A 21,284-nucleotide genomic window follows, 5' to 3' on the forward strand; every position below is an offset into this window, starting at 1 on the left:
CTGGCCTCCTCCTCCAGGAGGTATCCAAGGGACAGGGCTTAGGAGGCACTTCCACCTGAGGAAGCGCTATCCTCTGCCCCTTTGGTCTTAATCAGAGCAGACCCCTCGTGCTCATCCAAGGCAGCGAGGATGCCTAAGCCTTAGATGGCAACCCAGTCAGCACCTAAGATGGGGCTTTGATTAGACTGCAGAGAAAATAGCTAGAATGCCAGTACCTGTGCCAGAGGACCTTTTGGTTGGGGGGAGGTTGCAGTGAGGTTGCGGTTTTACATAATCCAGTGGCCCAATGTAACCTAGGACGTGTGGGTCCTCAGCATCATCAAGAGGGTACAGATTAAACCTACTGGCATCGCCATCAGTGCTGTAGCCAGAACCCATATTTTGGCAGGGCCTGAGGTTAATTTGGGTGGGAATTAGGAATAGAAGTGTGACTGTGCTAGTTATACATTTATCCACAAACCAACCCTCTTAACTGAACAAGTCCTCCCAGAAGCAATTCTAGTAACTATGTAAACTCAGGGCTCGTACCTATATGGTCCTCATCAAAATTTTTGTAATGGATTTCCACCTCTCTCACCTCCAAAAATAATCCTGTAAACCACATAATTTTACTTCATACTTTTATATTTTAACTTTAAATGAATATTTAAATTCTGGTGTCACTTTAGAAACAGCAAAACAAACTTTCTCCACTATCAGGCACGCTGAAGTAGTACAAATCATAAGACCATAAGATGTACCGTGCTGAGTCAGACCAAAAATCCAGTGAGCCCAGCAGGAAATCCTAAAGAGTAGCTCCAGTTCTTTGTTGCTCACTCCCAGGGATAAGCAGTGGCTTTCCCAAGTAGATAAAAAGTAAACTTGTAACCCCTAGAAGTCATCTTTGCATGCAGGACAACACATAGAGGACTCAGCACATAGTTAAGCTCTGGAATTCATTGCCAGAGGATATAGTTACAACAGTTAGTGTAACTGGGTTTAAAAAAGGTTTGAATAAGTTCCTAGAAGAAAAATCCATAAACTGCTATTATAGTAATTAATAAGCAATAGTAGCTTGTGATTTATCTAATGTTTGGGTACTTGCCTGGTACTTATGACTTGGATGGGCCACTGTTGGAAACAGGATACTGGGCTTGATGGACCCTTGGTCTGACCCAGTATGGCAAGCCTTATGTTCTTATGTTATGTACTGGAAAAATAGAAAGACATGCACTTCCTCCTGTACTGAACAAAATATAAAGATATCAGAGATGCACATTCCAAAATTTATATATTCCAAACATTAAATTCAAAATAAAATGCTTTTTTTATACTTTTGTTGTCTGGGCATCTTAGTTTTCTTATTGCATTGGACCCAATTTCTCTCCCACCTTCCTCTACCTTCTGCTAACTCTTTTTCCAATCTCCTTTTTATTTTCCATTTCTTTTCTCTCTTCCTGTGTTCTTCACTTCTTCTTCAACACCTGCTCTAACTTTGATCTTTCATGTCTCTTTTTTCCATTTTTCTCTTCTTTACCTCTTTATTCACTAATTAATTATCCTTAATATCTCTTTTCACCTCTCACCTATATACCAGACTTTTATTTCCCTATTTCACCCCTTCTCATCCACCCTCCCATTCCCTCCCATTTCTCCCTCCTTCCCCAGTCTCTTATTCCTCGGTTCTTTCGCTTATTCCTTAGTCCCCAGGTTTAGTGTGTACTCACCCTTTTCCCAGCCTTTATTTATTTTCTTCTACCTTTCATCTTCTCACCAGCCTCAGCTCATTCTCTTTTGCTAATTCCCTCCCCTGCCTCCAGTCCCTTTCATCTACCTTTTATCCCCTACTTAACCTCCTATTATATCCTTTTCATCTCCTTTCTAGCCCCATTTCCATCATCTCTCACTCCCTTCACAGACCTATACCTTTCCAATACCTCTCACCCCTCTCCAGCCCCCTCTTCTTATCCTTTTCCACTGTCTTTCACCCCAGGTCATTTATGCCACCTCTCAACTCCTCTCCGCACTTAAGCCTCCATCTCTTATACCCATCTCCCAAACCCAGCCCCATCTCAAATCCTCCATTCATAGTCTTCTAGACTAACATTCCTATCTCAAAAGCCTCCTTCCAAATGTCCAAGTCCCCATTACCTTCCCAATCCCCACTCAGTCTCTTAAGTCCCTGATGTCTTCCCCATCCCATAGTCCCAACTTCCCCACCATTCTCTTCTTAGTCCCTTTTCAATGTCTTGAGTCCCCACTCTTCTCCAATCCATACCCAATACTTCAGCTCTCACTAACCCCCATTCTCTTACTCAATCCCATTGTCTCCAAGTCCTCACTCAGTCCCCATTCTTCTCCTCAAACCTCACCCAATCCAGGTCCTCACTCTCCTCCCAATCCCTGAGCCCTCACTAACCCCATTGACCTTCAATTTCCCAGTGTCCCCCTCCCCCCAAATCTCACCAAATCCAGGTCTCAATAGATGAATTAAGGACACTATCTCATCAGCCTATTTGCTCAAGGGCTGGCAGGCTCCTGAGCTGCTCCATGCTCATTCTACTCGGGCACAGTCTTCTTCATAGGCAGAAGCAGTTGCGGTTGCCCCAGCTGACATTTGCAAAGTGACAGTGTGGTCATCTTTGCATTCAGTTTTGAAGCATTACCTTTTGGATGTCTTGGCCAAGGAGGAGCAGGGGTTCTCTGGTTCTTTCTTCCTTAAGTAGTGGGGTTTTGGGTCCACTGGCATGGACTAGTGTAACAGGACGAAATGGAAGGAGAAATTTTTCTTACCTGTTAATTTCCTTTCCATTAGTCCTGCTTCACCAGTCCAGAACCCTCCTGGGAAGTAGGGCCTTTGCATTCGCGTCCATTTGCTCCTTTACTGGGTCATTTTTCAAAGCGCATTAGGGCATTATTTTACACATCGCGCGATGCGTATGCCAATTATGAAAATGTAGTCAAAGGATAGGAGTTCCAGAAATAACTACACCTTTTTTTACTGGCATAAAGCTGTGTGATATGCCCGAAACAGGGTGAGGGTGAGGGTGCGGGTGAGAGAGAGAAAGAGAGAGAGCGAGCACCTCTGGGGTGACACGCATATTAGTCATCTATTTATACCACTGTAGGAGTGTCAACTATAACTCGAAGTGAGGTTTTGGTGGTGGTCTTTGGGGCCAGTTTTACATTCACAATGAGACGTACGAACAGCACAATACACATCAGTGAACATTTGATGTGATTTGGAATGAAGAAAGGTACACAAAGATGAGATTTCTACAATGTACTCTCGCCCGAGCTTGATAGCACCTAGGTAGTGTTAGTTTGTTCTGCACATATTTTGCAGATGAATGAGGTTTTTTTCAGCCTAGAATCTATCTCCTGTTCTTTTAGTGTTTTTTCATTTGTTTAATTCTTTGACAGGTGTTCAAGGTGGGAGGTTTTCTCCCTTAACGTGTTGGAAGATATGTGTACATTATACATAAGCTGTGATATTTATATTGTATCTTTGTTATAAGTATTTATATATTGTCTGTTCTTTGATTGTGTATGATTGAGAAAGATGAATATGTATGATTGAGATGTAGTTTTAACATATTTTGGTGAGCAGTATTTACTGCAATAATTGTTTTATATTTTTGTAATCTGTAATAAAAATGTGTGATAACCACTTGGGACATTAATTTGAAAATATATGGGTATTCTCCCATTTTTGTTTTACATATTTATATAAATTGGGAGTTCTCTTTTGAGATAATTTTACAATCATAAAAAATTTATACCCAGCTATCTTGTAAAATTAGCATATTACATAGGCAATTTTACATTATGATCATTCTTACAATTTTGCCTTAAATGCTTTTACAAGACATTACTTGTTAAAAAAAATTCCCCTGTACAAAATAGATAATTAATTGCAGGTCAATGCTCAATGTCTAATTTGAATGCAAGAACTATTATTTTAGAAATAGTTTCAAACCTGTTCAAAGGTTTTACTACAGGTCCAAGTCCCAAGTCCCAACAAAGGCCTTTGTTTCACCCATATACGGGCTTCCTTGGGGGATTTTTCAAAAATCAAGACTGCACAGAATTCAAACCGGGTATGAAAATGATTATAGTCTTAAGAGGTTCACATTGTCAATTAGATGATTGAATGATCTCAATTGCAAGCTTAATGATGGACTACAGAAGTATCGGAGAAAACCTCACAGCATTCTTTGGAGTATGACATAAACATCCTCAATCCTTAGAGCGCATGTTAATGCTTATAGCAAAATGATTGCTGTTTGCAGTTACAGTCCCAATGACATGCAGCTCGAACAACTGGAAGCTCACTATATATATACAGTATATAAATCAAACAGCTTAATATTTTAAAATGTGATGTCTATGTGTTTTACAGGATTGTTCTGGGAAGGGTGTTGGTAGGTTCATAATGATTTGAAGTTAATTATTAAAATCTCAGGGGGTCCCATGGGCCTGAAAATTAATTGGGGCCACAAGGCTGAAGGTACACCTATGGAATACCCTTGCACTGGTCCTGTCCATAGCACAAGGCTCTTAACACTGTGCTCACACCAGCCCATGTGAGCAAAAAGGAGAAACATGCCTCATACCACATTTACATAAGTCCACAAGGGAAAAGAGGGTACATGTGTGCTTGTGTTGGCCTACATAGGTTGGAAGAAGGTAGAGGTGTGCTTGCATTGGCCAACTTGGGTTGGAAGGAAAGGTGATAGCATGCAGCTGCCCTTCCATCAGTTAGCACAGAGGAGGAAAGCTGCAGCAGTGGGCTGCTAGCATCAGATTAACAGGTGAGGAGGGAAGGAGGAGAGTGCTGGTGTCAGGGAGGAAAGGGAGGAATACAGTCAATGTGGATGAAATAAAAGGGGACCTAACCACAAAAGTTTGCCCAGGCCCCTTAAGTGGTTAAAGCAGCCCTGACAGAAATGCCACTTTATGGTCTTAATCCTGTGACATTCAAAGACCTATCCTGATTTTTTTTTCAAGTGTCTATTTCAATGTCACCTGGCCCAGGTCTTTGGCATCATACCTCCTTCAGTTGTAGCTGCCCATCCTGGTTGTGATCCAGCAGATTAAAGATGTCTACCTGGCTAATCTCAATTTTTTCCATGGCTTCCTCATATTCCTCAGTGGGAAGAATCTGGCTCTTCTGCAAGCCCTTCAGCTGGGCCAGATGAATAAGTAACTTACACTCCTCTTCTGTCAAGAAATTGGGAATTTCTACAGGCAAATAACATGAAATATAACATTAAAATAATAACAAAGTGAAAGATATTTGTTTTATAAATTTAGCCCTGCAAAATGAAAACATCTGACTTGGACAGGGCAATTTCCTAAAGCCATTTACAGATACCAATTGCATCGCAAGTGTTTTGTGGGTTTCAGCTAGTTTTATTTTAAGGGAAAAAAATAAAATGTTGGAAGTCCATTGTGCCTATGCACTCCTATAGAAAAGTTTTTATATGGTTCTTAAACTTTACCAAATGTGTGCATAAGACATCTAGTTAAATTCACAGTATTTACTGACAGTTTCTGCAGGATTTCTACACTTAGGGGTAGATTTTTTAAAAAAGCGCGTTTGCGTACTTTTGTTTGCGCACCAGGCGCAAACAAAAGTACGCTGGATTTTATAAGATACGCGCGTAGCCGCGCATATCTTCTAAAATCCTGGATCGGCGCGCGCAAGGCTGTCGATTTTGGGCAGCCGGCGCGCGCCAAGCCATTGCTAGGCAATGATTTCCTTGCCATTTGAAGCTTTGCGATGGTATTGCCCTTAAAACGAAGGTCCTTTAATCAATTATGTTGGGTGCATTTTTGTAAAATGTCCTTTTAAAACTTTTTCATAAAATTGTTTTTGAGTACTTCATAAACTGAACATCCATGTTTCAGTTTTTAGTGAATGATCTTTAGAATAAAAAGCATAAACTTACTGAATTATGCCATAATTAACAAAACAAATAATGGTATGCATTATCAAATCTTGATTTAAATAATTCACAATAAATTGTGTGAACCTGGAAACCCTTTTAAACCAGAAGAGTCGCATTTCACAATGGAATTAAATACTCGTAATGATTAAGAATTAGAAATCTTTAAGAGGTAGCCCATATGCACACACAAAAGTCACACACCCAAAACAATATAGTACATTTGGAAAATGAAAAGCTTACAGATTAAGTGCTGCTAATCCGGTAAGCAAACAGCATCCTCAAGAAACCTGCAAATGAAGTTTCCTCTATGAAAAGCTGCCTGGTAGGCTCAGCTTGTGAATGGAGGTGATCCCTCCCTGTTCAAGACTGCAGTATACTATACAAATAGTTCTTAATTGACCTTGGTCAACCCATGATTGTTTTTCACAAAAGAAAAAAAGGGAGGAAAATATTTGCATTTATGAGATAATTACTAATCTCAGGGCAGGTAAGAAGACTGGACCCAACTAATAGCATCCAACAGAGATCTAAAAAAAAAACCCAACAAACCCAAAACAAACCAGGACACTGTGGAGGTTAGGAGAGAGGAAACTTTCAAACTCTGCCCCCTTATTATAAGAGCCCCCCCCCCCCCCCCCGAAAAGTCTAATCAGGTCCATTAACAAACTCAAACTGAGGTATTGTCTTTGCCACTAGAGCATCCAGAAGGCAGTTCCTTAATGAGAAGTGATTAATAGAGGTGGCTTCCACACTATAAAAATCATCTCAGAGCCAGGAAAAGCTCACTTCTGTTCTCAGTTGAGAAGAAGGAATCTCAACTGGCATTTGAACAATTCTTCTGTTAGGGAATCGGAACAGAAAATGTTTTCAGTGCACGACCGATATGCCAGCAGCAAAAGCCTAGTGTTTCTCTTGCTCTGGCTATTCCCCCTGGGCTCCCAGGGAGTTTCTGTGGACTTCTTGGTTAGTTCTTCAAGGTGCATGCTGATCCCAAGGGGCATGGCTCTATGTTATGACATTGGCTATTCAGAGATGAGGATCCCCAACCTGCTGGAGCATGAAACAATGGCTGAGGTGATCCAGCAGTCTTCTAGCTGGCTTCCTCTGTTAGCTAGAGAGTGTCATCCTAATGCAAGGATCTTCCTCTGTTCACTTTTTGCACCAATCTGTTTAGACAGGTAAGTTACTTTAAAAAAAAGATATTTCAACTATCTACTGTTTTGAAAAGGAAGAATAATGTATTTTCCTAACTTGTAAAAAGTGTTTCTCCTATGAATTTACAAATATCCAATGTTATCATTCCAGTAATTTAAAGGTTTCATCAACAAAACATACTCATTCCCTTCTGTCTGTCTTACTTTTTTGCTTTGTCTTTTACTTGGGAAAATTTTCATTGTGCTAATTATAAACCTGCATTTTTTGCACTGTATGAACAATAAAATCTATCCTCTTTTTCCTGAAGTCAATATTCTATGACCCTTCTATTCCAGCATTTTACACATTTATACAATAGTTCTGGGATCCTTGCACTTTCAAGCTACCTAACTTCTGCCTTATCACACAATAATGTCTCCTTCCATTATGTGCATCACTAAGGGGCCAACTCAAGTTTTACTCCCATTCTGTGTCTATGAGAAAATACCTTAATTTTATTTTAATTACATTTAAAAATGTATAGACTACATTTTTTTTTGGGGGGGGGGGGGTTGGCACTTGATGAATCAGGCCCCAAATCAATAATATTTCTTCTTCTCTTTTTAATGTCACTCACCTAGTAATAAAACTGCATACAGAAAGCTTAAATCATGGAATTAATGGAAAAGGAATCCCTTTTCCTGTGCATGAAGAGAGCTGCCATGGGTACCTCAGTAGCCTACAAACGTTTTTTAAACTTTACTTTTTTCTAAATGTTTCTCAGTTCCATTAGTAACCATATTTACAACTCATTGGCATTAGTATGAAACCAAAGGAGATGCTTAAATGCTTTAGGCAGTGGGATGCAAATAAAATGAATGGTACAACAGATACAGAATTGAAAAAAAGATTCATACTGAACAATTTTGGAAGCTGTTAAAGTGATCCTTTTTTAATTTCAAAAGTCAAATTGGGCTCCCTAGCATAAGAAGATTACTTTAAGGACATGATCTTCTTTTAAAATCGGTCCAAAGCTAAAGTTTAGACTGAAAAATCACATTTGTCTACCTTGTTCAAATTTCTTTCAAGTGCTCTAGATTCTGCTTTTCCTACCTCTCTAATCTACTTGGGGTAGATATTGAAAACACAGAGAGAGCGAGCGAGCCTCTGTATAGAGGCAGTCTGACATTCTAAATATATATGTACCACTGTAGAGGGGTGCTTGAATCAGGGTGGGTGTCAAAAGGTGGAGGGGGGGGGGGGTTAGGCGGGTGGTGTTACAGAAACATTCTGAAGTTCCAACACTGCTCTCTACATTAATGGTGGGGGTGGAAGGGAAATAGAACCAAAAGGTTACTAAGGGCCAAGAGTAACAGATAAATATGAGGAAAAAGAAAGTGTGAAAGCTTGCTGGGCAGACTGGATGGGCCGTTTGGTCTTCTGCCGTCATTTCTATGTTTCTATGTTTATGTTTTCATAGTAGAACCATTCATTACAACTTTTTGCAACCTGTATTATATATCACTTTACTTAAATGTGATTTGCTCTGCTATTTAATCACTGACTTAACTAGCATGGACCTTCCAAATCCTTCAACTGTTCCTTACTTGTAATTAGCCTTTGTTTTTGTTTTGTTACTATTCTATCTAGTTCAATTGTTCAATTGTAAAGCACTGTTGCTAGTCGTTATGTTAATTGTAAACCGATGTGATGTTACTAAACGAATGTCGGTATATAAAAGCTGCAAATAAATAAAACAAGAAAAATACTACATCCCTAGATCCACCAAAGAACTCTTAATAATGATTCCCCAACTGACCTCATAGTATATATTACATCATCAGAAAGAAACTTGGAATTGTTAAACCCCCTGCTGCTACAGATCCAAATGTATATCTCACCCAGCCTATACACCTTCCCCTATCCCCCACTTATTAACCCAAGCCTATATGTAACATCAGTATATATGTAATATCCTTGCTGAATGTAAGATCTTTACTGTATATAATGAACCTCACAATTGATAACTTTATATGTAATCATCTTACACCACATGATAAGATGCTGTGATGATGTTTATACAATTCTGTAAACCGTTATGATGGTGAAACCGAATGACGGTATACAAAACACGATAAATAAATTGACTTCACTAAAGATTTGTAGTCATTACAATGGATGAAAAGTATGGTATAACTAGAGAAGTAGATTTGTACCTACTCCTCAGTTTTACTATGAATACATCAGAGTGTTTCTGTAACACCACCCCCCTAAACCCCATTCTGGGAACTATGTACTCAGCATTTCCCTCATAGACACAAGATGGGAGAAAACCTTTAGTACATAGGCCTGTGTCTTTAGGATAAAAAGCTTAGTATCTCAGGTCCTGTTTATTATCTACATATACTGATATGAGCACCTGTATTTCATTAAAGCATCCAATGTGGCTAAAATCCCTTTGTAGAATTAAAATACTTAGATCATACTAACTTGTGAGTTCTAGGTTACATGACTTCACTCTCATATACCATTCAATGAAAGTTGATTATTAAACAAAAGATCATATATTTCCCTCTTCCCCATATCTACAGAACACAGACAGCTCAGCAAACACTACAGGCATGATTTTCCAACAAAATCCTGAAATTTATAGGGTAATCACCACTTGATGTAAAATTTAACATGGAAGCACTAACACTTATAAGTACAGAGTGGCTGTAATGTGTTAGGCCTTCAGCTATTCCTTGTGTGTGTATCTGTTATACAGATATTCCCACAGTTCATTTCAAACCTCATTCATTCTTCTGAATACATCATCAAACAGGCTGGTAAATGTCTGATGTCATGATCAGGAAGAATAATGTCTGAGATGAACAATTACGGCCGAATTTTAAAACTGGCCATGCGTGTAAAAATCGTCACTTTTGTGCATGGCCAGGCCCTGTGCATGCCGTGCACATTTTCAAAAGGGCCCGGTCACGCACGTAAGTGGCGATACGTGCACAAGTGCCGGGCCCTGAGAAAGGGGCGGGTCAGGGGGCGGGGCGGGATGGAGGCCGTCCAAGACAGCCGGCAGCCTTAGGGGGCCCTTTTGAAAATGTGCGAGGTGTGCGCAGAGCCCGACCACACGCGAAAGTGGAGATTTTTACACGCATGGCCAATTTAAAATTCGGCTGTTAATTTTTATGGAGCAGTACGTGAGATGATAAAGTGGGAATAACTAGAAAAGCTATGGCTGAAAGTCTTACAAGTGGGATCATTTTGTCATTATTGCATCAGTTTACCTGATGTGGAGAACTGTTCCTGCTAAAGCTGAAGTTCATTTCTTTACTAGTGCCTTTGCTGACATTATTTGGATTCAATAAGTCCTGTTTCTACTGCTAGGTTTATCTACCCCTGCCGTAGCCTCTGTGAGGTGGTGAGAAACAGCTGTGCCCCAATAATGGCCTGTTATGGATACCCATGGCCAGAGATCCTGAACTGCAACAAATTCCCAGTTGATCATAGCATGTGCATCTCATCCATTACAAATGGCACAAGCACAAGTCGCAGAAGTAAGCCATTTGTCTGACTTGTATTGTTTGGTGGAAAATGAAGGAGCCCATTTTCTTCTGTGTGTCATTAAGTGTGCTCCTCCAATTTAACAGAAATGTTATCACATTATGATCATTGCATGGAAGTAAAGAGCTCTTCTTCAATAACAGGGACTGGGGTCAATAAACTGTGTTTTGGTCAAGCTAGAATAGGTACCATAGAAAGACATTTGGCTAACATGTATTAAGGAAAGAGGAAGATTGAGGTCACACCCTGCACAGAAGTTAAGAATTTTGATTATCTACAATAACTGTAATGCTACATTTTAGCTGATCTTTTAATTAAATGTAAAAAGTTCCAATTTTTATAGCCCTGGGTTGCTAAAAGAGCTAATGAACAAGTGATGTTAGTGAAACACTAGCTCACTGGCCCCGTAAAATTCTGCCATATTAAATTACTGATAAATGCATATGTATAATGAGGAAACGCCCATGTGGGAACTCCTGCATATTCTCAGTAGAGCTCAAAGCTCTACGGCTTGGAAAGATGAGTCTATTCGGTGCCACCAGACAACATCCCCCACATGCAATGGCTAATTCAGCCTGCTTATCAACGGAAAAATGCATATGTACAACACAGAATAAGATCAAAATCAAGGTGTGAAAAGCAAGAACAGGATAATAGTGTTTTTCCCCTCTGAGTACCACATTTAGCACAAAGATTTTCAGCAATGACTGAAGTACAGGCACATTGTTGCCATGCTATGTTGTGCTGTTGGTTAATGACTGAGGGTGGTGTAAAGTCTGGGCAAGATACTTCTGCTCCCTTGTCCAAAGGTTATGCAGCTTCCAAGATATTTTTCAAAAGATAACTTACAGGGGAAGTGAAGGTCTCCTGGCTGTAGAATTGTTATAACTCTGCTCTATGTTACAGCAGTGCCCAGAGCAAGCTGCAGGGATTGTGAGTTGGAAGAAGCCAGTTCAACAAAGGAGATCCTGAATACCTTCTGTGTCAATGATTTCAGTAAGTATAAGTCCAAATATTCACAAGCACTTTATTTAACTAAAATGTAAAAATCATTAAAAAGTTGATTTAATTATCAACTGTACAAATCTTTACTATGCTCAAGACTAAAATTCTAACAGTAAAACATACACTGCAATAATTCTTGTTGGGTTTGAAGAAAGGCCTTTAATAAATAAGCTAAAATCCCAATCAAAAATCTTTCAAGAGGACAGGATTCATGCACGTTAATAAGGTATAAATAAATATATATCTGCTTCTCACAGCTGTAAAAATTAAAATTTCCAAGAAGAACATAACCTCCACCACAATCTTTGAGTTTGACTTGGACCCCAGGGTGGAGGTGGTGAAGCATGGTCCCCTGCTCAAGGCTGACATCCTCCCAAGACTCCAGCAGTGGCTTGACCTTGATGCCACCTGCGTTCACAACATCATGCGAGGCACCCGTTCAGGATACTATGTCATCAGTGGGGAAGTTCAAAGTGACAAAGTGGTGGCAAATAAAGCCTACTCCTGGCATAAGAAACACAAGAACTTGCAGCTCGCTTTAAGGAAATGGAAACACCATAGGTGCCGAGCATAAATGTTTACATATAAGAGAATTTGTTTTAAATATGTGTTTCTCTCATATTCAGCTAGCTAGCTGTGATTTTCCAATTATTATTTTTGTGCTATAGTCTTCTCTACAAAATGGAGTGATTACTGACTTACTGATGCAATCTGCAGTAAATTCAGAATAAGCTATATACAGTACAGTAACATAAGGTAGACTATATTTTATTTTACAACTCCATGTTCTTGCAGTGCTCACCATACGCAGGACAAATTTCTGGGAAGAGGCGTGGAAAATATTTGAAAGATCTGCATGCAAAAGAGATCAGTTTACAACAAATCTAGTTCCAATAACATTTATTTCAACTCGCAAATAGGAATGAAACAGCTACAGAGAAAACTGAGCAGCTGATATTTCAATTCTGTAATAAATGTACATTGTGTATACTAAATGATAAGTCATTTTGTACGTTAATCATTGTAACTGACCACAATGAATATTAAAGTATAGAGTTTTGCTAAATCAAGTAGCATTACAAAGTAAATTTAAAAAACTAGTAATTCTAACAACTTTTTTTAACCTCCTGGTTAGATTACGGTTCTGAATGATTTGGGTGGCAGGGCACTAACCAAACCCCCCACCCTATTATACAGGTTCTTAATCTCAGTCCAAATGTCATGAAGGGTCTGTCCTCAGCTTATGATTCATAAGAATATAGTAGATGACAGCTCTGTCTATCTACACTGCTTTAACAAACTATATATCCCAGCTGGGTAGATATGAATCAGTAATTTATGCTTTCAAAAAATAAAAGATGGGGACACTCCATGAAGATACTAAGTAGCACATTTACGGTATGTACAAATCTTTTTATTATTCAATATCAACAAACAAAGGGGGTCATTTTCAAAGGCTTATCGCATGTGATAAGCCTCTATTGCATGCGAAAAGTCCCTTTTCGTGTGCGATAGCATGCTGGAGGCAGAGTCGGGGCAGCGAGGGGGAGGAGTCGGGGCGGCGAGGGGGTGGACTCGGCAATATCTTCGCTGGCAGCGATAAGGTTAGTAACCTTATCGTCACCAGTAGCATGCCCATTAGCACCACCTTTCACGGTGGTGCTATTGGGTGCGAAAGCCAGCAGCGAAAACACCGCAGGAAGGCTGCAGGTTTTTGCAGGCCCGCCCCCCCCGTTTTCGCTGGATTCCCCATTCTGCGATAGAATTTATTTATTTATTTATTTAACATTTTTATATACCGGGATTCATACAAGATATTGCATATCGTCTCGGTTTACATTGAAACTGAACATAAGCATGAGAGCATGCTAATTACATGGAACATAAAATGCTAATAGAACGCTGATAACATAGAAAGCTAAATGCTAATTGCTAATTACATAGAACAATGAATCCAGGCCAAAGGTACATTAAATATACCAGGTAAATATAACAGATGCACAATAACATGAAAACATCAACATCCTACTGAAAACCAAACACTTTATCCCTCTCCACCCATGTCTGTGTATCATGTACCGAACTGTTGAGAAATGGTGATATCAACATAATATCAAGATCAACAAATAATATTCTACTCTCTAATGAGAAATGTAATGTATAAGTAGTACATGTAAAACAAATAGCGAAAATATTTTTCACTCAACGCCCAATTAAATTCTGGAATTCATTGCCAAATTTTTTGGTAAAGGCAGTTAGTGTAACTGGGTTTAGAAAACGTTTGGACAAGTTTCTGGAGAAAATGTCTATAAACCATTATTAATTAGGTAGACTTGGGGAATGCTACTGTTTAACCCTGAGCATGGAATCTATCTACTATTTGGAATCCTGCCAGGTACATGTGACCCAGAATGGCCACTGTGGAAAGCAGGATACTGGGCTTGAAGGACCCTTGGTCTGACCCAGTATGGCAGTTCTTATGTTCTTATCGCAACCATACAGACTAAATCAGTTAGGATTTTTGTTTCCCCCCTTAGTCCTCTACCATATGATTTTAGCAAAACATAGGCCAAGATATGGTAGAGAGAGAGAGAATCAGAATTCATCCTCACTTTGTATTATGCATATAAAACTGTCCCTTTGAAGTCATAAACTTAGGGTGTTATTTTGACTTCAACCACAACCTTATTTAAAACAGCACAGAAGCTGGTGGCATATTAGAGACTAACAGGTTCATTAAGGCATAAGCTTTTTGAGGACAAGTTCTCACAAGTTGTTGTTCTCAAAAATATATGCCTCAATATATCTGCTGTTCTATAAGATGCCACCAGCATGTGGCATCTTTGCTATTACAGACTAGCATCTTTTCATTTGGTGCCATAATGCTCTTTCTATCAGGGACAAAAGTACCAGAACACAAATCATTGGCACTTTGCTATATTTCTCTCTTGCATTCAAGGAAATACATGGTAACATGGAGAAACTAGGAAGCCATGTTAAAAAATATGCATTATTCTTTCTGAAAAAAACCCCCACCTCACAATATTCGTTTAATTTCAAATATACCAGAAACTCCCAGAACATAATTGTGAATTTTACTGCATAATTATTAAAATGTGCATATTTTGGAGGAAATAACTTCATTTGCTTTAATATTTTCACATGATCAAGTTCTGAACTAAAAATATTTCTATTTTCTATATCATACCACAATATTAGATTGTTTGCAAATGTCTCCTTAGAAGTTTTTCTAGTTACTGGCTCATAGATTTCTGCAGTGTTGTATGAAATTGTAAGCATCCTGACCTCTGCATTATCACTAAATATGCACCACTCAAAACAGTAACTTTTTAATTGGCAACAGCATTTAAGAAAGTAGAAATCCTCTTACTTCACAGCTCTGGTCACTGTCCAGTTTTTGAATGGCTTTAAGTTTAGATATAAAATGCTAGTGTGAAAAATATTATTATTTTGAACTAATATATTAAAATGACAATCCATTATTTTCTGATTGGATTAATTACCTCACAGTTTCCTTATAATCAATATCATACCCTGGGTTCTGTCTAATAAGATAACAAAAACAGGCTACTTAATGACTTCACATCAGAAGTACTAGTATATTCCTGTCTGCTAGAACAAGCACTGATAGGAAGGCACCGATTAAAGTGCTATACCTTAATCAGTGTTACTAGAGTGATACTTTGCAACTATGAAGCCAGGTTTTCACTAGAATCAGTGCAAATGATCTTCAACCAGAAGTTCTGTTTAACTTGGTTGTCACTTTATGAGGAATGTTCTTTATTATCAACAATTACTCAGCAGGTTGCAAGAAACATTTGGAGATACTCACGGTAAAGAGAGTAAAAAGAGATAGAGAGTAAGCAAAGTGACAAAATCCTTACTAAAAGCTCCTACTGCATCAGCACACACACATCCACTGTCGCTGACTACATTCTTTGCAGAATATTTATAGACTATTTATAGACTTGTTCATGACAATAGTTTTTTTTAGGTTCTCATTCGCCACTGGCAGTGTATGCATAATTGCTTAAGTTAATTTCTAAATTATTACTGATGTTATGTATTTCAAAACCAATGACTGGAGTTTGTATTTACCCAAAAAAATCTCAAAGGTAAAGATCTTTTATTATAAAGTAAGTGAAGCAGTTTTTATGAACATTAGTAATTCCCTTTTACTGGTTCATATTAGGGGCGATAAAGAAATTGGCCTGTTTCAAAATACTTCAAATATCGTAAAAATGTCCTTGTTTATGCCAGCTTCTTTACCATATAGTATAAATCAAGGGTTCCTTTAGTTAAAATCATTCCAGATAGTTCTGGTATAATTGCAAAGAGCAGAATTTGTCAAATACCATATTTATTTTGTTTTTTGGCCCAGCTGCTTCTTTGTGCTTCCAGCTGAATCAGAACCAACACCTATTGGGCTACATTGCCGTGAGCTTTCATTCAAAATTTCCTGTCCGGGGGGGGATGGGGGATGATGGAATATCCCCTCTTAGTACAGTCATTGCGATGACATAGATTGTGAGCCCTCTGGGGACAGGGAAATACCTAAAGTACTTGAATGTAATCTGTTCTGAAGTGCTGAAAAGTGAAATTTATTTATTTTTTAGCTTTTCTATACCGACGTTCCTGTAAAATATACATATCACATCGGTATACAATGCAACTAAAACGTTCGCTCAGGGTGATACAAAGAACAGAGGTGGCAATTAACAGTAAAACGGGTCATAACATAACATGTCCTAACATAACTAAAATCCTCAGCCAGGGGTCACAAACTGCAACTCCCTACACACATTAGCAAATGTAGACCTCTTCGTGTTACCATTAAGTACTAGCTGAGACTCCTTCCTCAGGAACTGTATGCCTGGCCTCTGCAGCAACCCAGGCGAACAGAAGCTTAGCTTGAGAACCAAAACCAAGTTTCCTACATGGCAGCGAGCAGCACTAACCCACCACACTGGCCCATAAATATTGATTTTAGAACAATGTGTCAAAAAGGGCAAGCTTTTTTTTTAAAGATTTTTAATAACATCTCAATAGTATGCTGTGGAAAAAAGAGAATTGGAGAGCATTCCAAAAAAGCAAATTTGTATATAAAATAAAAAGTGAAACATTTTTAATAAAAAACAAATTAAATAAATTGGTCATTTAGCTTTTGGGGCAAAAGATATCTACAGTAATAAACATGTTAACTTCATGACTTTTGTATAAAATCCAAAAATGGATATTACAAGAGAGACTCTCTAGGAAACTCATATAAAAAGGGCAATGATATTCAATTTTCATTGGTTTTTCCAAAACAAAAATAAAACAGAAAAATATTGATGTCAGCATTAATAGTTGACAATTAACATCCGTGATATTCCTTTTCACTTTAAATATCAACTGTATCATTCTCAGTAACAACCTGGATCTCTTACCAAACAGGAGAGGTTTCAAGCTGAGAGTTTTCATGTAATGTACTTTGTTGGGAACAAGATCCATCTTCTGTTTGTACCCAACCTAAATATAAAATATGTACAAATTATTCTTCTGCGGTATTTCAAGAAAGCTCAATATAAGAATCACTGCATCAAAGAACATGAAAGGGTGCACATGGGGTAATTTATGACAACTAAAATTATATAATTTTAAATGTGATTATTGTCACAGGCGGTCCATAGAGGAAGGGCCAAAAAGCCATTGGTCCTAAAATTATTTTTCATTAAACTGAGTTACCAGATTACACTAATATCGCTATATTGCAAGCATGCTATATAAATGCTACTCTCCAGAAGCTTTCAGTGCTGCGCTTTTCAGGATATTTTGCAGGAGACAACAAACTATCGTGTCCTGAAAGTACTGGAGACTTACGGAGCGTGCACTTGAGCTGAGCAGCACTGATCCATAGTGCATGCATTGAAGCCTGGGCTTTAGCATTATTCGGTGCTATCAGGGAGATGCATGACAATAATGAGAGACGTGGCCCTGTCCTTGCCTTGATGCCTTCTAGCCGAGGCAGGTGCACGTAAGGCGCCGCCCCATCCAGCCGCGATCTCTGCTCTGGCGCCGAGGGAGCCGGGGCAGGTGAACCCGGTAAGGCGGTGTCTCCCGCGCCAGTGCTGCCGCTGCTTCCACCGTCGCCGTGGTGGTTGCTGTTGCTGTAGTAGACGTAGAGGAGTAGCGCAATGACATTGAGGATGTAAACGTGCACGAACACCATGACAACCACGAAGTACGAGCGCGAGCATATGGTGTTCTTCTGCAGGCCCAGACGGTCTCTGCCGCCCATCACCAGCGCCGGCTCGTCCACCGTGCATCTCGACCCCGGCGGACGCGGCCTCCGCTGCAGCTCCTCCTCCTCCTCTTCGTCTTCAGCCACCAACCGGGAGGTAGCCATGTCTCCGCCGGAGGGACAAGCGCGGAGCCAGCGGCCGTAGTCTGACAGCACCACGGACGACGCAGAGCTAAGGCTACGCCGTTGCCCTTGGAGACCAACCCAAGACTGGAAAGAAGCTTCGCTCGCGAGAGGTGTTGAAGGTGGGGGGAAGTGAAATCGCGTCACTGGAGGACCCGAGGCTGTTGCTAGGATACACTGCAAGAGGTAAGAAGATGCTGAGCCCTGGGGCAGTTCAGCTACTTCCTCCTTCCCATGCGAGCCGCTGCAGGCAGGGATTAGTTTAGGCATCCTTAGACTAAAGCCGATTCTCCAGTGCCAGGAACAGATCTGGTTTTTAGGATATCCACAACTGATATGCAGGAAATATATTTGACGACAAGGAAGGCAATGTATACATTGTATGGAAAAGAGTTAAACAGCCCTGGCCTTATGCATAATTTTTTAGTGCATGTCCTTAGTGTGTTGTATTTGCTATTTTATTTTTGTCATTTCATTTTCCAAGATATATCATTTATTTAATTTACATCACCACATCTCAAAAAAGATATAGCAGAATTAGAAAAGGGACAGAGAAGGGTAACTGTAGGAGATACCAGAAGTTTTACTACTCTGCAACTCAAAATTAATTCCAACTTCACAAATGGACACTAACCTGTGCTCCAGCAATGAAATACAGAGATGATTAACTTTGGCCACAATAGCAATAGCTGGCTGAGTTAATTGCCCAGCCAGCACAGCTGTTTAGGCCTCTCTGAATAATAGCAACATCTCTCTGTAAATAGAAGTCCTGAGACAAACAGGCCAGATGTGTATAAGGACAATTCAGACCTGCAGCAGAGCTCAAAGATGCCTGGCAACCAGGAACACCAATCCTTGGAAGGCAGGCTTATGAAACAGGTTAGCATGCAGGTGAACTCTGTCATAGGTCAGAGCCCAGGTCAAGATGCGATGCCCTGGTCAAGATGCGATCAGGTCAGCTTCTTGCTCAAGATGTCACGAGACCGGGTATATACAAAACACATAAGGGTAAAAGAGGTATTACATTCCCAAATAAATCATAATATACCTGTATACTAATTGAATTGTTTATTACAAAATATTAAAATTCAGTAATCATTATATTTCAAAAAATCAATTGTGATCACAATTTTAATACAATAAACATCTATTCACTATTCTCAAAATTTAAAATCATTCACCCTAGAAACAGATATTGAAACAGTGTCTCTCTCAAGAAACACAGTTTCATACAATTGATCTCCACCTATACATTTTTTAAACAATATTACAAATATACTAATTACACACAAGTGCATTAAAACAATATCCCAGTCCAGAAATTAGTGATATTTTCCTATCTTCTTCCTTCTTCTATATATTCCTGACAAAGGATCTTTATTTCTCCAATGATTTAATCAGGGGATATGCAATAGTTGCATAGGAAATCATCACATTCTCATTCCAAAGGTCCTTTGTCGGGGCAAATGGCACAAGCAACAATGGCATGAACACTGTGTGTCCTTGAGTGCAGAGCAGGCAGCAAGAAGAGTGGCATCAACACAGCAAGGTATTGAACAAAGAGAGCAGCAGGGCAGTAGGAGCAGGCTAAGCAGGAACAGTACAGTAAGTAACTTGCCTCGTGCTACCACTAAAGAGGTGTGAGCTCAAGCTAAATTTAAAAAAATAATAATTAAAAGATAAAATGTATTTCATGCATTAAAAACGATTAAAGGAAGACCAAATTACTCCCATGGTTAAATGGTGAGGTGAAAGAGCTGTTAAAGGTAAAAAGACATCTTTCAGAAAATGGAAAACAAATCTAAGTGAACATAAAGCACTGGTGAGTTACATTTAAAACATTAATAAGGCAGGCCAAGAGAATTTGAAAAGAAGCTTCAACAGAGGCAAAAACCAATATTAAAATCTTTAAGTATCTTCGAATCAAGAAGCTTGTGAGAGAATAATTTGGACAATTAGATTATTAAGGGATAAAAGAAGCACTCAGGGAGGACAAAACATCACAAAAAACAAAATTAATTCTTTGCTTTGGTCTTTACTGAGGAGTATGTTGGGCATTTGGCTAGACATAGTCTAAAGGGAAAGAGCCAACATGGATTTAGTAAAAGTCTTGCCTTCCAGTCTATTAGATTTTTTTGAAGTTGTAAATAAACATGTAGATAAAGGTGATCCAATTGATATAGGGCCGAATTTTAAAAGGGTTACGCGCATAAGGTACACGCGGAACCCTTTTAAAACACCCCTGCACGCGCAGAGCCTATTTTGCATAGGCTCGGCGGCGCTCGTAAGTCCCGGGGCTTGCAAAAAGGGGCGGTCGGGGGCGTGTTCGGGGGGGAGGGGACATGTCAGCAGTCCGGGGGCGTGGCCGAGTGCCCCGACACAGCAGCCTGTGTCGGGGCCTGCTGCGCCAGCAGACAGCCGGTGCGCGTAAGTTGCTACTGCCCGGAGACAGGCGTAACTTTTCGAATAAAGGTAGGGGGGGGCTTAGATAGGGCCGGGAGGGGGGTGGGTTAGGTAGGGGAAGGGAGGGGAAGGTGCGGGGGGGTGGAAGGAAAGTTCCCTCCGAGGCTGCTCCGATTTCGGAGCGGCCTCGGAGGGAACGGGCAGTGCGCGCAGGGCTCGGCGTGCGTAAGGTGCACAAATGTGCACCCCTTGCGCGCGCCGACCCTGGATTTTATAAGATATGCACGGCTACGCGCGTATCTTATAAAATCCAGCGTACTTTTGTTTGCGCCTTGTGCGCGAACAAAAGTACGCGCGCGCCTAGATTTATAAAATCAACCCCATAGTGTATTTGGATTTTCAGAAGGCTTTTGACAAAGTCCCGCTTGAAATACTCCTCAAAAAATTAAAAAGTAATCGGATAGGAGGCAATGCCCTATTTTGAATTGGTAACTGGTTAAGAGTAGGAATAAATGTTCAATTTTCCCAATGGAGAAAGGTGAATAGTCGAGTGCCTTAGGGATCTGTACTAGGACCGGCACTGTTTAACATATTCATAAATGATCTGGAAAAGGGAATAACAAATGAGGTGATCAAATATGCAGATTTCAAAGTTCTTAAAACATGAGCAGGAACTGCAGAACTGTGAGGAACTATGAGAAACTGCAGAAGGACCTTGTGAAACTGGGAAAGCGGGCATTTGAATGTTATATTCAATTTAACGTGAACAAGTGCAAAGCGATGCATATAGGGAAACAAATCCTAACTATAGGTACACAAAG

General features: G+C 39.7%; 2 protein-coding genes and 1 long non-coding RNA gene across 4 annotated transcripts in view; 2 read left to right on the forward strand and 1 right to left on the reverse strand.

Annotated features, from left to right (window-relative positions):
- P4HTM (prolyl 4-hydroxylase, transmembrane) overlaps window positions 1–18,074 on the reverse strand; it is a 104,492-nt gene extending 86,418 nt beyond the window's left edge. For both annotated transcript variants that reach the window (XM_029601267.1, XM_029601268.1), the window contains exons 1-3: window positions 17,641–18,074; window positions 17,084–17,165; window positions 5,033–5,223 (exon numbers count right to left, since the gene is read on the reverse strand). In XM_029601267.1, the coding sequence (XP_029457127.1) occupies window positions 5,033–5,223; window positions 17,084–17,165; window positions 17,641–18,042 (675 nt within the window). In that variant the 5' untranslated portion in view covers window positions 18,043–18,074. The remainder of the gene's footprint in view (window positions 1–5,032; window positions 5,224–17,083; window positions 17,166–17,640) is intronic.
- On the forward strand, window positions 6,918–12,668 carry LOC115091210 (secreted frizzled-related protein 5-like). The gene is made up of 4 exons (XM_029601274.1): window positions 6,918–7,111; window positions 10,452–10,621; window positions 11,538–11,624; window positions 11,891–12,668. The coding sequence occupies exons 1-4, from the start codon at window positions 6,933–6,935 to the stop codon at window positions 12,205–12,207; spliced, it is 753 nt and encodes a 250-aa protein (XP_029457134.1). The 5' UTR covers window positions 6,918–6,932; the 3' UTR covers window positions 12,208–12,668.
- A 60-nt stretch (window positions 18,075–18,134) lies between the features above and the next one.
- Window positions 18,135–21,284, forward strand: part of LOC115091211 — a 31,474-nt gene continuing 28,324 nt past the window's right edge. The window contains exon 1 of the long non-coding RNA XR_003856645.1: window positions 18,135–18,246. This is a non-coding gene — a long non-coding RNA (uncharacterized LOC115091211). The remainder of the gene's footprint in view (window positions 18,247–21,284) is intronic.

Source organism: Rhinatrema bivittatum, chromosome 4, assembly GCF_901001135.1.
Source record: "Rhinatrema bivittatum chromosome 4, aRhiBiv1.1, whole genome shotgun sequence".
Lineage (NCBI taxonomy): Eukaryota > Metazoa > Chordata > Amphibia > Gymnophiona > Rhinatrematidae > Rhinatrema > Rhinatrema bivittatum.